Source organism: Phyllopteryx taeniolatus, chromosome 15 (assembly GCF_024500385.1).
Source record: "Phyllopteryx taeniolatus isolate TA_2022b chromosome 15, UOR_Ptae_1.2, whole genome shotgun sequence".
Taxonomy (NCBI): Eukaryota; Metazoa; Chordata; class Actinopteri; order Syngnathiformes; family Syngnathidae; genus Phyllopteryx; species Phyllopteryx taeniolatus.
Genome location: NC_084516.1, coordinates 896605 through 911336, shown reverse-complemented (window position 1 = coordinate 911336; position 14732 = coordinate 896605). Strand labels below are relative to the sequence as shown.

Below are 14732 nucleotides of genomic sequence, written 5' to 3'. Positions count from 1 at the left end.
TACACAAGGGTCTACTGTATACTGAAATAATAAACTAATCGATATTTACTCATAAATAGGGTACAAGCGCAACCTATTTCAACATTCGGCGAAACAGGTCGAAACGCTACCTTGCGGCTCGGGTGAATGGCGAAGCTCAGACCAGAACAAAGCACCCGTAGCAACTTGAAACGTCTACAATGTCTTTTGTTTAACATGAGATGTCAATATCGGCCGTTTGGACTTAGTTCGTGTTTACTTCTATGCTATTTTGATAAATGAACGACACGCATCCATCCATCCATTTTCCGAACTGCTTCTCCTCGCTTGGGTCGCGGGCGTGCTGGCGCCTAGTTTAGCCGAATTCATTCATTCACATTTGCGAGGTCACACACTGATGTTGAATGAGAAGGCCTGGCTCTCAATCTCCGCTTTAAGTCATCCAAAAGTGTTCTATAGGGTTGAGGTCAGGATTGTGCAGGCCAGTCAAATTCATCCACGTCATACTCTGGCCTCCGTGTCTTTATGAACATTGATTTGTGCTCTGATGCACAGTCATGTTGGAACAGGTAGGGGCCATCTTGTTCCCACAAGGATGGAAATGTTGGCCCCTGAGCTCCAGTGACAGGAACTGAAGGATTCAGCATACCAAGAGATTTTGGACAGTCAAAAGATTTGAGGATTACTCCTTCCTGTTCCAACATGTCTGTGCACCGGTGCACAAAGCAAGGTTCTTGAAGCCATGGATGAGAGTTTTATGTGGATGAACTTGACTGGCCTGCATATAAGTCCTGCTCTCAACCCGATAAAACACCTTTGGGTTGATTTGGAGCAAAGGCTGAGAGCCAGGCCTTCTCCAACATCAGTGTGTGACCTCACAAACATGCTCCTGGAAGAATGGGCAAAAGGTCCCATAAACACACTCCTGAACCTTGTTGAAAGCCTTCCTACAAGAGTTGGAGCTGTTACAGCTGCTGAGGGTGGACCGACCTCATATTGAACCCTATCGATTAGGAATGGGATGTCACTGAAGTGAGCTGGGCTACCTATGTGAGTCAAGGTAGGTGAGCCAATACGTTTGGCAATATACTGTACGTGTATAGAAGCCGCTGTCCACCAGGATGAGTAACACTGCGCATGCGCACAGCCGGTCGCCATCTTGGAAAATTATACGGGTCGGGTGCCTTCTGAGTCGAGTTGTGAGACAAAATGTTATTTACCAACAATGAAACGTATTTAACAGTAAGATGATACATTTTGATCTTAGTGTAATGGATCACCTTAGCAATACGGCATTGAGTCCTATTTCAACAGTGAATGTTGAAGTGCTTTGCCTTTGACAGGTAATCCTAAATAATGTAAAGTTAGCGTAGGCTTTGTGTGCGTTCTAGCTTTCGAAACACAAATGCTTCCTTATTACGTCTCGGCGACACACATTAAGAACAATTCAAACACTTTCTTTGCCTGCCCCCCCCCCCCCCCCCCCAAAAAAAGAGTCCAAACCAAATGAACATATTAAATGTACATAGTGTATGAAATTTGTTTTTTGCTGTTACTCTTTACATCTTATTTAGTAAGTCTTTTATTTCGAAATAGCTGGCGGAAGTTGACGTAGCTTGGGAAGCGCTCAACGTCGGTTTGTTAGAGTCGGCGATTCTTAAGGAAAAAAAAGCATTTTACATTTGACACTTTGCTGCTTCCGACGGTTTTCAAATGACATTCAGGACAATTGGGGAAGTTTTCTGACCCGCCAGGAGTGAGCAAGGTATGTTTGTTCGAAAGAAGTCACGTTTGTGACGCTCACAGTGTCGAATGCTAATGGTAGTTAGCCGCGGCTGCGAGCGGCAACGCTTTTTTTGTTACCATAAATGTCTTCAAATGTTTTTTTTTTTCACCTGCTCTGGTTTTGTATTTCTTTCCAGTACATTATTACGAACAATGTTAGCTTGAATGCTACATGGAGTTTACTGGCACCCAAATCTCGCGAGAAGTCTCCGTCATGTACTGTCACATTGCGCTGTTAATGGTCGTAGGATTCCTGGCGTCCGAGGACCACTAGTCCTCAAATATGCATACTTTGGACAACTGGTCCTCCAGGACCACCCTCGTTGGTCAACTGGTCCTTGGGTAGGATTCAAAGAAAGTTTATAATTTATATCATGCAGACATAAATTATGTTGACATTTCATATTTTTAATTGAAAGTTTCTATTTTCAAGTTATTAGTGTAGTGTAATAAGGTAAAGTAATTTTGTTAACTAACTTTTCTCAAAAACTACTTTCAACCCTAACCCAAATATATTTGTGCTTTGTATATATATATATATATATATATATATATATATATATATTAATATTCTGTGACTTGTAATCATTTGTGAAACACTATTTGTAATGAAGATTTTGTTAGCAATGTATGCTAAAACTGTTTAAAAAAAAAATAGCTATGTTCAATTTGAAAAAATAAATAAATTGTTAAAAACAAAAAGTAATTTGCTAAATTACGAGGAGCAGTTGACTGTCCACTGCTTTTAAGGTGTGACTTCATCTTATTGTGTCATTTTAATATTACTATTATTATTATTATTTGTTTTTGCCAGTCATCATGCTGTCCCGCCCCCCGCCAGGAGTGACTCCGTCTCCTGCGCTCCCATTGGCTGACAAAGATGTGGATGGAGCCACACAAACACGTATGTATGTGTGCGTGTGTGTGTGAGAGAGACCAAATGGCGTGATTAAGGTACAGTGATGCCCTGGCATGTGGACAAGGAGAGCCACAGTGACCGATGCACTTTCACCTGTCTATGAAATGCGACAAGCAATCAAACACACAATGCAAAATGACAACACTCGCAAGGAGCATGAAGGAGCGCCCGGTGCTGTTTGCAAAGTGGCGCACGCTCAAAAGATATTTTGTCATATTTAGCTTCAAACTGTCAAAACTTGGCCGGATTCATCTTTTCTTTGATTGCAACCGGTCGGTCGTCCTGTCCCTGCAGCTGAAAAACACCCCCACAGCATGATGCTGTCATCACCATGCTTCACGGTTGGGACCGTATTGGACAGATGATGAGTAGTGCCTGCTTTTCGCCACACATACCACTTAAAAAGTTTTGGCCTTAATTCTATCTTGGTCTCATCAGACCAGATAATCTTATTTCTCACCATGTTGGAGTCCTTCAGGTGTTTTTTTAGCCAACTCCATGCAGGCTTTCATGCGTCTCGCACTGAGGAGAGGCTTCCGTCGGGCCACTCTGCCATAAAGCCCCGACTGGTGGATGGCAGCAGTGATGGTTGACTTTCTAGAACTTTCTCCCACTGCATCTCAGGAGCTCAGCCGCAGTGATCTTTGGGTTCTTCTTGACCTCTCTCACCAAGGCTCTTCTCCGCTGATTGCTCAGTTCGACCGGACGGCCAGCTCTAGGAAGGGTTCTGGTCGCCCCAAACGTCTTCCATTTAAGGGTTATGGAGGCCACTGTGCTCTTAAGAACCTTAAGTGCATCAGAATTTTTTTTTGTAACCAAGCCAGATCTATGCCTTGCCACAATTCTGTCTCTGAGCTCTTCAGGCAGTTCCTTTGCCCCCATGATTCTCATTTGCTCTCACATGCACTGTGAGCTGTAAGGTCTTCTATAGACAGGTGTGTGGCTTTCCTAATCAAGTCCAATCAGTAAAATCAAACAGCTGGACTCCAATGAAGGTGTAGAACCATCTCAAGGATGATCAGAAGAAATGGACAGCACCCGAGTTCAATTATGAGTGTCACAGCAAAGGGTCTGAATACTTACGGCTGTGTGATATTTCAGTTTTTCTTTTTTAATACATCAGCAAAATTTTCAACAATTATGTTTTTTTTTGTCAATATGGGCTGCTGTGTGTACATTAATGAGGAAAAAATGAACTTAAATGATTTTAACAAATGGCTGACATATAACAAAGAGTGAAAAATTTAAGGGGGTCTGAAAACTTTCTGTACTCACTGTATATGTAAATGTCAAATATATCTTAAAAATCAACCCCAATACAACCCCAATTCCAATGAAGTTGGGACGGGATGTAAATATAAATTAAGGTACTCGGCATTTTTGTTGCTTTGAGTGGATTCCTCTTCCTGTTTGTCTTTCAGTTCCTCCTCATGCCCTTCATCATCACCACCACCATCACCATCATCACCATCCCGGTCCACAGCTCAGCTGCCCTTGCTCGTCCCTGTTGCCCCGCCTCCTGTCGGCCCACAGGATGGAGGTGCGGCGCCTCCTGCGGGGGGCGCTGGTGTCGCTCGGGCGGCGAGTGGACGCGCTGGAAAGGACGGGCGGCAGGAGGAGGACGAGGAGGAGGACGAACGACGGGAGCCCGAGGACGATGGCGGAAGATGGAGCCAAAGGTCACGGTGGGTAGAAAAAGTCTGCACACCCCGCTTCTCATGACAGCTTTTTGTCGGACCAACATTTCATTTCATTAATGTGACCCTTCCAGAGGGGAAGTCAAAATAAACAACTGAGATAACGATGTTGCACAAGTGTGCAGACCATAGTATTATACCTGGGGGACCTATCACATTCAAACTCATGTTAATGGGTTAGCGAGCCAGTCCAGCAGGGGACCCAACCAGGGGGACGCCACCGACCACCCAGGACCATGGGAGGGCCTGAGCCCGACCGAAGCACCCCGACCAGTCCCAAGGGGCGAGGCAAGGGCACCCGACCACTGCCCCCCAAGCCAAAGACAAAAAATGGGTTTTAAGACAAGTTTTAAAAATGGACTGTGAGAGGGCTTGCCTAATTTTCCGTGGGAGGTTATTCCAAAGAGAGGGACCGGCAACCGAAAACGCTCGATTTCCCCCCTGAGCCTCCGTTTAGTCCTCGATACGAGGACAAATAATCTTAAAATGGACTCTAAAATGCACAGGAAGCCAGTGAAGGGAGGCCAGAATCGGAGTTAGGTTCTCCCTCTTACGTGAAGGCGAATAACGGCGTTCGAAGCCAACTGGAGACACGACTGGCTGGCACCAAAATAAAGTGCGTTACAGTAATTCATTAATTCTGTTTCAAAGGGCTTTTGTGAAAGAAGAGGCTTTACTTCAGCGAGCTGCCTAAAATGAAAAAAGTTGGCACCAATTTGCCAACCAGTTTAAAATCACGGTCCAGTTTAACATCCAAGTTCGAGACTGTTGGCTTTTGATAGTGTGTCAAGGGGGCCAAGTCAACAGCGGGGGATTTAGAAGGGGCACTGGGACCAAACACCATAACTTCTGTTCTCTTATCATTAAAATTCAAGAAGTTCAATGCCATCCAGGGTTTAATTGTCCTCAAGACATAAGAAGAGGCTTCAAGGAGGTGTCCTTTTTCGTTTGTGGGACATAGATCTGACTGTCATCTGCACCTCAGGGAAACCGATTCAAAAGAATTGAACAGCCAAACAAGGAATGGGGTCAATTGTGGTAGTTAAAATGAGACCCCAAGCTGTAGCAACCTTATCAATAAATAAGTGCTGGAAGCTATGATACATTTCCGGGTATCTGGGGGGGGGGGACAAGAATAAAGGTTTGACGGGTTTTCTCTTTCGCCCTCTTTTACGGCGCTCTGGTAGCAGTCCCGATTGTGAAGCGTGTGCCCCCAATCGGCATTTTCTTCTTCTTTAGCTACGGACGCATCCTCTTCCTGTCGCTGGTCTTCGTTTGCACTCGAAGGCCCGCCTCTTCGGACTGGCTGCAGCCAATCGGAGCAGAGGAACGGAGAGGAGGGGAGGGGCGTCAAGAGGAGGAGGAAGAGCCACGGAGGAGGAGGAGGAGAAGAAGCGGAAGATGAGGACCGCGGGAGGTTCGTCGGCCGCATGGCCGTCTGCCGGACGGGTGGCGGAGCTACCGACCGCACGCCCCTGACGCTCTTCAACTTTGACCCCAGAAGACGGACGGAAGGCGGCCACACTGTGAAGGCCATCAGCGTTGTCGTCAGACAGAACGGCTACAGGTGGGAACGTCATTGCTTCCATCGCTGAGTTTGAATCGGGCTTGGAAAATTTCCGAAATTTTCCATGGGAAGTTGAGAAATAATAAATATAAACAGCCGAATGCGCCTCGTTCTACTGTCAGCTGTCAATCACTTAGCCAGCTCACCATCGCCCCGATTCCATGTGCCAACTGACATCATTTCTCTCTTTCCCCTTCTCTCTGTGACGTACACTCATGGCCGACAACGGGGCGCCATGCCGACACAAATCCTTTATGGCAGAGTGGCACCTTCTTCCTGCGCCATGCCGACACAAATCCTCTGTCCGCTTCCTAACTGTCAAGTTTGACTTGGAAATAAAATGTCTCCCCTCCTGGCGCTTCCGCCTATCTGCATGACGTGCATGCACTCACAGCCCACAATGAGGTGCTTTCAAGCAACCGTGCTAGCGCGAAGCCCCTGTCCACACGCTGGCGCTCACATCAGATTTGTTTGTTTTTTGTTCTTCTCGTTCTTCCCCCTTCTCTTCATTACGTGCATGCCCACATAGCTGACAACGAGGCGCTCTAAAGTGGTCACACTAGCCCGAAGCCCTGGTCTGCACTCTGGGTCTCGCATCGAATTTGTTTTTTTAATCCTAGTCCTTCCCCCTTTTCTGCCTGACATGCATGCACTCACAGCTGACATCGAGGCGCTCTAAAGCAAAGCCCCAACCCACACGCTGGCTGACACGTCTTTATTTTCCCTCGTTCTTCCCGCTTCTCTCCGAGACTTGCGCGCACTTACAGCGTAACAATGAGGCGCTCTAACGCAGCCAAGCCAGCCGTGAGCCCCGGTCCACACGCCGGCTCTCACGTTGGAGTTTGTTCCTCCCCCCTCATTCTTCCCCCTTTTCTTGGTGACGTGTGTGCACTCACAGCTGACAATGAGGCGCTCTAAAATGGCTGCGCCATCCCAAAGTACCGGCTCAAGTTCTTCTATATGTAGTTCGGCAGCGGCAACTCATGCCGGGCGCCCGAATGCGCCATTGGGTGTCGTTTTTGCCACACCCCCAAAAAATCAGGAAGGCTAAAATAGTGCTAAAACTGTTGAACATTGCATCTTCACAATTCAGTACTATAGTATAGTGACCAGCATTTCCACATCTTCAAAGGTTTAGAAACAAATGTCTGAATCGTCTTGACATGAAAAGGACTCGTCCGCCTTTCCAGCTCCTCCTCCCAGACCACTTTCGACTTCCTGCGAGCCTTCAGCAGCCAATCACAGGCCTGGTCCGCCGCCCGCTGCCAATGGCGCTTTTCCGACTTCACGCCTCCTCCCCCGTCCCCGCGCGCCGACGGCGGCTCTCGACTCGGTGCCGTGCTGCGGCTGTCCATGGTCGCCGTGGCGACCATGGCCGCGCCGAGGGGGGAGACCGGCTGGAATCCCCGGCGGCCGCTGAGGGACCGGACGGCCCCGCCCGGTCTCGCCCTCGATCACTGGTCGGTTGACGGTCGCCGCCTCATTTGCATAACGCAAGTTACGCTTTGACTGATGCGCTCTTTGATTTTGTTGACAGTTACATCCAAGCAGCTGATCTCAGGTCAGGTCAAAGATTTTGATTTCTCTGTCCAACATTTGCAACCTTTCACCTCATCACGTGACGTTTCGTGACCTGCAGGCAGCGATGGACTAGGAGACGAGCCAATCACGGTGCTCGGAAGCGCCTCCTCGCCCCGCCTCTCCCTCCGTGCTCTGCCGACGTCGTCTCGCCTCTGCTCCCGACCGCCCAATCGGATGCTGGCTCCAAGGAGGTGTGTGTGTGTGTGTTTGCGTGCGTGAGTGCGCAGGCGATTGTGATGATGACGAAGAATAATAATAATGATGATAATTCTGTTAACAATGATGCTGTCAGAAAGCCAAGCGCGTTTCGCAGATCCGAATCCGCCGAGCGTGCCCACGCGAGACGCCACTCACGCCAATGGGGCTGCCCAAGGTCAAAAGGTGAGCGCGAGAAGGTCAAAGGGCAACGGTCCTGACGATGCAAAGGTCCGACTGGTGTTTTGTTGTCGGAGGTTGAAGAAGAAGGAGTTCAGTGTGGAGGAGATTTACACCAACAAGAACTACAAATATCCCAGCAACAACAGGTAAACGGGAATAAAGACGACAGTGACATCAACTACAATTCCCAGCATGCTTTGCTCTCCAGGAGTCTGGAGACCATCTTTGAGGAGCCTCAGGAGAAGGGTGGATCCTTGCTTCTGATTGGCCAGCAGAGGCGGCGCAGGCTCCTCCTCTTTCCCGACTTCACTCAGCCCAGGAAAAGAAAAAGACCGCTAGGTAAAAATTCTAAATTGTACCTAAAGCAGACCGGGAGGAGCTCATCCATGCTTTTATCTCAAGTAGACTTGACTACTGTAACGGTCTTCTGACTGGACTCCCCCAAAAGAGCATGAAGCCGCTGCAGCTCATTCAGTTTGCTGCAGCTCGTGTTCTGACCAGAACAAACGGGTCAGAGCATATTACTCCAATTCTGAAGTCTCTACACTTCATTTTGCCGTCTGGTATTGTGGGAATGAAAAATGGCGGCCTCATCACAGATCCCTCTGGTGTATTGCAACAACAACAACAAAGACGACTTGAGTGAAGTTTGTAAAAGAAGGCAAAAAAACTTCATTTGGGACACACAACGGGCAAGATATTTTGGTGTTCGAAATGTGAAGAATACGACGAGCTTTGTTTTTCTTCGAACCAAATCGGACCGTTTGATGGATAACAATTCAAATGCTGCAATCGGTCAAATCAGTGGACTTTCAAAAGGAATTTCAGTGGGCCATCTCTTTACTGTTATTGATGAAAATGAGCCATTTGCCAGACTTCATCTGCTGATTTTGCCGTTTGTCTGCGCCAAGGTGTCGGACTTCCTGTCGCCGCGGTGCCAAGAAAGCGCGCCGTCCGGCGTCAGCAGCGCGCAGGGGTCGGCGGCGCCGACGAGCGCTCGGACCTGGACGTGATGCTGGTGGAGAGGCTGAGCGCGCTGGAAGACTTCCTGACTCGTCAGGGCTTGGACGTGTGATGTCACTCCCTGTCTTATGGGTCTAGTTCTTAATAAATTGAAACGTGTCTATTTTTGGAACCCACCAAGTTTGCTCGTGTGGTCTCAACAGTGCTGACAAATGCCTCAAGTACGTTTATCGAGTAAGCTTCGTAATAATAATAATCCATTTAATTTGTAGGCGCCATGCAAGTTCACCGTACAAATGTAATTTAAAAAATAACAGAAGATAAAATGTCAACTAAAGCTGCAAATGATATGGACAATGTTAAAGTCTTGACTTTGGATTTGAAGAGCGTTGGTGAGTCTGTGGCGGGAGTGAGTTCCAAAGACGGGTAGAGCGGCTGAAGGCGGAAGAGGTCAGCGCGGTCTGGCGGAGCTGGGGCAGTATCGGGACAGGAAAGCAGGAAAGCAGCGTTTGGGGAAGCTGCACGTTTTCCAGTGACTTGTGGGAGACCAAACGGGAAAGAGTTGCAATAATCCAGGCTGAGGGGTGGAAGGCGGCCATTGATGTGTCTCGAGTGAAGAAGAAGAATCACTTTTTATTGTCATGAACATGCATGCATGCGCACGGAATTTGTTCTCTGCATTTACGTGCGAATCTCGCTCACACACAAACACACACATCGCAATATCAGAATTTGCACATTCACTTTCTATTTTGTTATTTTCTTGATGTCTGTGCTGTGATTAAAACAAATCTGAAGTTACTCACAATTGAGTCAGTACTCAGGTTTTTCACTGTGTACTTTTTACTCTTACTCAAGCAATTTTTGGGGAGGATGCCTTCTTACTTCGATTTGAGTCACATTATTGTCAAGTAACAGTGCTCTTGACTACGACATTTGGTTACTCTACCCACCTCTGGTACCTAATGAGTAGGATTTCGTTTTTTGTCACCGTTGAGTTCAGGGGGGTAGCACCAAATTCTTGGACCGTCCTTATACAGAAGCCTCCTGAAGAGAGCACCAGGTGCTAATGGTGCCTGCAGCGTCTTGTATGTTGTTTGCTGAGGCATATTAAACTGCTGCTTCCAACTCCTAACCCCACTTCGACCGGGGTTGAGTTGTTGAAAGTTGGATGAGAACCAGTGTTTGAGTTCTGAGAAGCGGTCAATAGTCAATAACAAAGTTTCGATTGCAAAAAAATCTCTCAACTTCGCAAATGGGAAACCGCGAATTGCGGGGTTTGACTGCACTGTAGGTGGTGCTGTTCTTCATCTGACCAGCTGGGGATGCTGCTGCACCAAATGTCACCCGCAGAAGCAACGAGGAAGACTTGGAGCGTGAGGTGACGCCATTTGACATAGGCTTCGTCTTCCCACAAACTGAAAGTCTTGTTTTGTTTTTTTGTTCTTTTCTTTCTCGGAAGTCCCGGATGACGGGAAGAACTTGTCTTCTGAATGACTGCGCGCGTGAGTGCCTGACATCTCCTCGTCAACATCCATCCACACTCCATTGACATTTGCTCCAATTGAACCCGCTAGCGAACAGATAAGTAACTTAAACCGAAAAGTTGCAATTTTCGCTGCATTCATATGTATGCGTGTATATTTGGGATCATTACAAGCACATTTAGATTCTAAAACTTCCAAAAGAAAGATTTCCTAAAGCTAACCAATTTGTCACGCTCGTGGCATGGCGCGCCCACGAGACCAGCGCGACACAAACACGCACGCGCACTCGATAGTCACAAGAAGTCAGTCACAAGTTAACAACGTGTGTGTGTGAATTGTTAGCCTTGTGGTTCTGAAAACTATCAGCCGTAATTTGGGAATTTGGGGGTCAGCAAGATAATTTGTAATAAATCTACACGGTATCATTCAAAAAGTAGATGCCTGCAGTACCCATGGGGACCGGCACACCAATCAAATTTGTCACAATAAACCACTGACTCCTCCCAACCTTATCTTTCAGACAATTAAAATCTCCGATATCATTGTGATGTGTCATCACATAAATGACCCCCCCCCCCACCCCCCCTTCTCAAAAAAAAAGCATAATTCTTATGACAATTAGCAGTAGTTATGTTTAATTGCTTCATATTAAATTTCTCACCACGACCCAAAATAGTTTGGGAACCCCATGTTCGTGTTTTTATAAAGTGTGTGTTCGTGTGTGTTGTAGGTGTGTGTGTTGTACTTCGCTAAGAGCGCCGAGCTCAGCGGCCTGAGGGAGGAGCTTTTACAAGTGGACACACCGATCAGCAGCCAGGAACTTTGGACCCGGTTGCTACGGCAACACCCCGGGTAGGAATGTTACGCCGTTTCCGTGGCAACCACGTGTGCCGGGGACAGCGCTTGACGTGCGTGCGTGTGTGCGTGCAGGTTGCGCGTGTTGCAGGGTCACGTGGTGTTGGCGGTGCGCCATCAGTACGTCGCCGTCGACGACCGCGAGCCGCTAACGTTGCGAGACGGAGACGAGGTCGCCGTGGTGCCGCCGCTCAGCGGGGGATGAACGTGAGCGTTAACCAGCATAACAATCGAAATGTCATAACGACCATCGATCGATCGATCGACCGTCGTCCTAATCACGGAGACGCCTGGAGCTATAACTGTCGAACCGATCGTAACGTCAAAACAATCGTAACTGACAAAACATCCCAACCATCAAAACAATCATAATACTCAATCAACTACCATAACAACCGTCATAACATCATAACTCTTGTAATGAATCATAACTACTGTATAACAGAACTCCATAATCATCATAATCTTCTGAGCAATAATCCATCCATCCATTTTCTTTGCCGCTTCTCCTCACGCGTGTTGCGGGCGTGCTGGAGCCTATCCCAGCTATCACCCGGGTAGGCGGGTACACCCTGAACTGGTTGAAAGCCAATCGCAGGGCACATATAAACAAACAACCATTCACACCTGCGGGCAATTTAGAGTCTTCATTGAAGATAGCGCGCACGTTTTTGGGGATGTGGGAGAAAAGCGGAGCGCCCGGAGAAAAGCCACGCAGGCGAGGGGAGAACATGCAAACTCCACACAGGCGGGACCGGGGATTGAACCCGCAACCTCAGAACCGTGAGGCTGACGCTCTAACCAGTCGCCCACCGTGCCGCCAGAGCAATAACTACCATCATAATAATCATGACCTGAATAGCAATCATCAATTACTCAACTATCATCAGAACCATTAAGACACTTGAGAGGTTTAACCGAAATACCAATCATAAGATTGTAATGTTAAAACAATCCTAATCATCATGGCAATTGTAACAATCATAACCAACAGAACAATCATGACTTTTGCAAACATCAGAATCAGAATCATCTTTATTTGCCAAGTATGTCCAAAACACACAAGGAATTTGTCTCCGGTAGTTGGAGCCGCTCGAGTACAACAGACAGTCAATTTACAGAACACTTTGGAGACATAAAGAAATTGACAAAAAACAATTGTGCAAAAAGATGCAGAGTCCTCGAGCACTTAGAGCAGTTCGAATGACTAATATTGCAATAGTCCGGTGCAATGACCTTTGTGCAAAGGGCGCTGAGACTTCAAGGAGTGTATGCGGTTTAAAGTGACGAGTAGTGCGATAATCTGGGAAAAGGTTGGTTGTGCAAATGTTACAGATACTTTAAGGCAATTATGACAAGCGTAACAATCACAATCATAATAACAACCATGACAATAATAAAAAAACTAAACCGTCATCATAAGCATAACAATGAAAACATCATAACAGTAATAAATAACCATTATAACGATCGCAATTATGGTAATTATAACCATCAACAATAATAACGGTTAATGATATTTAATTATTTTATCATTTTTGTGTGTATCGGTATTCACATATATACTTTATTTGGCTTATTTGAAGTCCGGTTACGTATGTAGCGATATCAAGGTGTGTGTGTGTGTGTGTGTGCGATATCAAGGTGTTTGTGTGTGTGTGTGTGTGTGTGTGTGTGTGTGTGGCTCATTAAGGGAACAATCCTTGGAAAGTAATTGTGTGTTTCTACTCAAGTTTGCAACATTATTGTAGATAAAAAAGACATCTTTCTTGGCCTCTTTATGGAGACACTTTTGTGCATTAATTGGAAAAGTTGAATAAAAAGATTTATAAGAAAACAATAACAACACATCACAACACCATAACGATTAAAATCATCATAGCACACTGATCATAACAATCGTAACCATCACGACAATAAGAACTGAGAAATGGACTCGATTTGATTTCTATATATGTGTCAAAACAATCCGAACGATGGCGTCCCACCTCCGATCTTCTCTTCCAAGATGGCGGCGCCCGAGAAGGGGAAGGACATCTTCAAGCTGAGCCGCGATCGTCTGTCGGTGGAGGAAGCGGCGGCGGCCGTCGGCAGCGCTTCCTGCGGAGCCGTCGCTCTCTTCATAGGTAGCCGTCGCCTCGCTTCACGTTTGTCATTCGTCCGATTCCGAGATTTGTGGCCGTGTGCGCCGCCGCAGGGACGACGCGCGAGGACCGGCCGGAAGGCAGGAAGGTGATGGGCCTGGAGTACGAAGCGTACGAGGCCATGGTCCACTCGGAGCTCGCCAGGCTGTGCCGGGACATCAGAGCGCGCTGGCCCGCCGTCGTGCACATCTGCGTGCACCACCGCCTCGGGTCGCGTGCTAACGCTAATCATAATGCCGCTAACTGTGCCGCTCGAACGGCAAAACAATCGGAACCGGCGTAATGATCGAGACTAGGGCTGCACAATATAATCGGCGCGATCGTGCCGCCTGCAAAAGACGGTATGGGATGCTTTGTTGCACGCGTGTGGCGTTTACCCGAGTTTGACAATCGGACGCCACCTTAAACGCACACCGCCGCCCTGCCCTAGATTCTGCTCTCCTGTCGGCTAGAGCGGACACGTAGGCGTTCAGTGAGTTTGAATCCAGGAGGAAATGTGCCTCAAATGAAAATACATATAGCCTGCGTATTTTGCCAAGTTAAAAAAATGTAAAATATGATAATAAAATTTGAATGATTTTATGGGCATGTTAGATCCTGCAATAAAGTGGGCGGAGTGTCGCCGGTTCGTATCCCCGCCCGAGCGCACGTCGCCGTCGGGCGAGACACTTAACCCGCGTCGCCTACGAACCAATGCGGTCGAAGGGGCCGTAGGCGCAGAATGGCAGCCGCGCTTCCGTCAGACTGCCCCCTGCGGGGCAACTCTGGCGGTGCAAGATTCTGATTCCGATTCTGAGAAGTAGCTCGCCGCCACCCGGTGTGACCCAAGAGCCCACGAATAATGCGTGAAATTGTAACGCGTTAGCGAGTGTCTAGGAAAGTGCTATAGAAGTTATTATTCAGATCAATATCGTAACATTCGTTTTGTTGTTTTTCCAATATCGTGCAGCCCTACTTAATTAAGACTTGCAAACTTCAACCATCAGAACAATCATAGCAATCTTAACATCATAACCATAATAGTAACAACGCTGCGTGTCCGGCGCGTCCCTCAGGTGGGTGAAAGTGGGCGAGGCCAGCGTGGTGGCGGCCATCTCGTCGCCTCACCGCCGCGAAGGTCAGCAGGCGATGGCGCTCCTGCTGGACGGGCTGAAGGCCGGCGCCCCCGTGTGGAAGAAGGTGAGGAACCGTCGCCGCTCACGAGTCCCGCCCGCTTTTCTCACCCGCTCGCTGCCGGCAGGAAGTGTACGAGGACCGCCGGGCCAGCTGGAAGGAGAACGCCGAGTGCGCCTGGGCCGGCGGTTGCCGTGGAAACGCAAGCCCCGACACACCCTGATTGCGCAATAAAAGCCTGCAAAAGGTGCTTTGTGTGTCTGC

At 47.8% G+C, this 14732-nt stretch overlaps 2 protein-coding genes across 8 annotated transcripts; both read left to right on the top strand.

Moving 5' to 3' along the window:
* The first annotated feature begins 1132 nt into the window (after positions 1 to 1132).
* On the top strand, positions 1133 to 9045 carry wu:fi75a02 (uncharacterized). Of its 6 annotated transcripts, none has more exons than XM_061747334.1 (12): positions 1554 to 1744; positions 2579 to 2668; positions 4105 to 4368; positions 5620 to 5797; positions 5882 to 5947; positions 7138 to 7407; positions 7485 to 7508; positions 7587 to 7719; positions 7821 to 7909; positions 7981 to 8052; positions 8115 to 8245; positions 8818 to 9045. In XM_061747334.1, the coding sequence occupies exons 2-12, from the start codon at positions 2584 to 2586 to the stop codon at positions 8979 to 8981; spliced, it is 1476 nt and encodes a 491-aa protein (XP_061603318.1). In that variant the 5' UTR covers positions 1554 to 1744; positions 2579 to 2583; the 3' UTR covers positions 8982 to 9045. The 6 variants fall into 6 exon arrangements, 5 of the variants coding, with proteins under 5 accessions (XP_061603317.1, XP_061603318.1, XP_061603315.1 ...); XM_061747331.1 differs by adding an exon at positions 2013 to 2106 and having other exon boundaries at positions 1556 to 1744; positions 5620 to 5947; XM_061747332.1 differs by adding an exon at positions 1902 to 2106 and having other exon boundaries at positions 1556 to 1744; positions 5620 to 5947.
* A 2035-nt stretch (positions 9046 to 11080) lies between these two features.
* Positions 11081 to 14718, top strand: LOC133465026 (molybdopterin synthase catalytic subunit). 2 transcript variants are annotated; one of them, XM_061747353.1, is made up of 5 exons: positions 11081 to 11208; positions 13220 to 13337; positions 13409 to 13565; positions 14411 to 14534; positions 14596 to 14718. In XM_061747353.1, the coding sequence occupies exons 2-5, from the start codon at positions 13220 to 13222 to the stop codon at positions 14689 to 14691; spliced, it is 495 nt and encodes a 164-aa protein (XP_061603337.1). In that variant the 5' UTR covers positions 11081 to 11208; the 3' UTR covers positions 14692 to 14718. The 2 variants fall into 2 exon arrangements, with proteins under 2 accessions (XP_061603337.1, XP_061603336.1); XM_061747352.1 differs by lacking the exon at positions 11081 to 11208 and adding an exon at positions 11292 to 11418.
* Positions 14719 to 14732: the final 14 nt, after the last annotated feature.

Coding starts and splice junctions, on each gene's coding strand:
- wu:fi75a02 (XM_061747333.1), top strand. CDS start 2,584: ATGCTGTCCCGCCCCCCGCCAGGAGTGACTCCGTCTCCTGCGCTCCCA. Junction 7,509..7,586: donor ATCCAAGCAGCTGATCTCAG/GTCAGGTCAAAG, acceptor CGTGACCTGCAG/GCAGCGATGGACTAGGAGAC. Junction 7,720..7,820: donor CGGATGCTGGCTCCAAGGAG/GTGTGTGTGTGT, acceptor TGATGCTGTCAG/AAAGCCAAGCGCGTTTCGCA.
- LOC133465026 (XM_061747352.1), top strand. Junction 13,338..13,408: donor AGCCGTCGCTCTCTTCATAG/GTAGCCGTCGCC, acceptor GCGCCGCCGCAG/GGACGACGCGCGAGGACCGG. Junction 14,535..14,595: donor GCGCCCCCGTGTGGAAGAAG/GTGAGGAACCGT, acceptor CGCTGCCGGCAG/GAAGTGTACGAGGACCGCCG.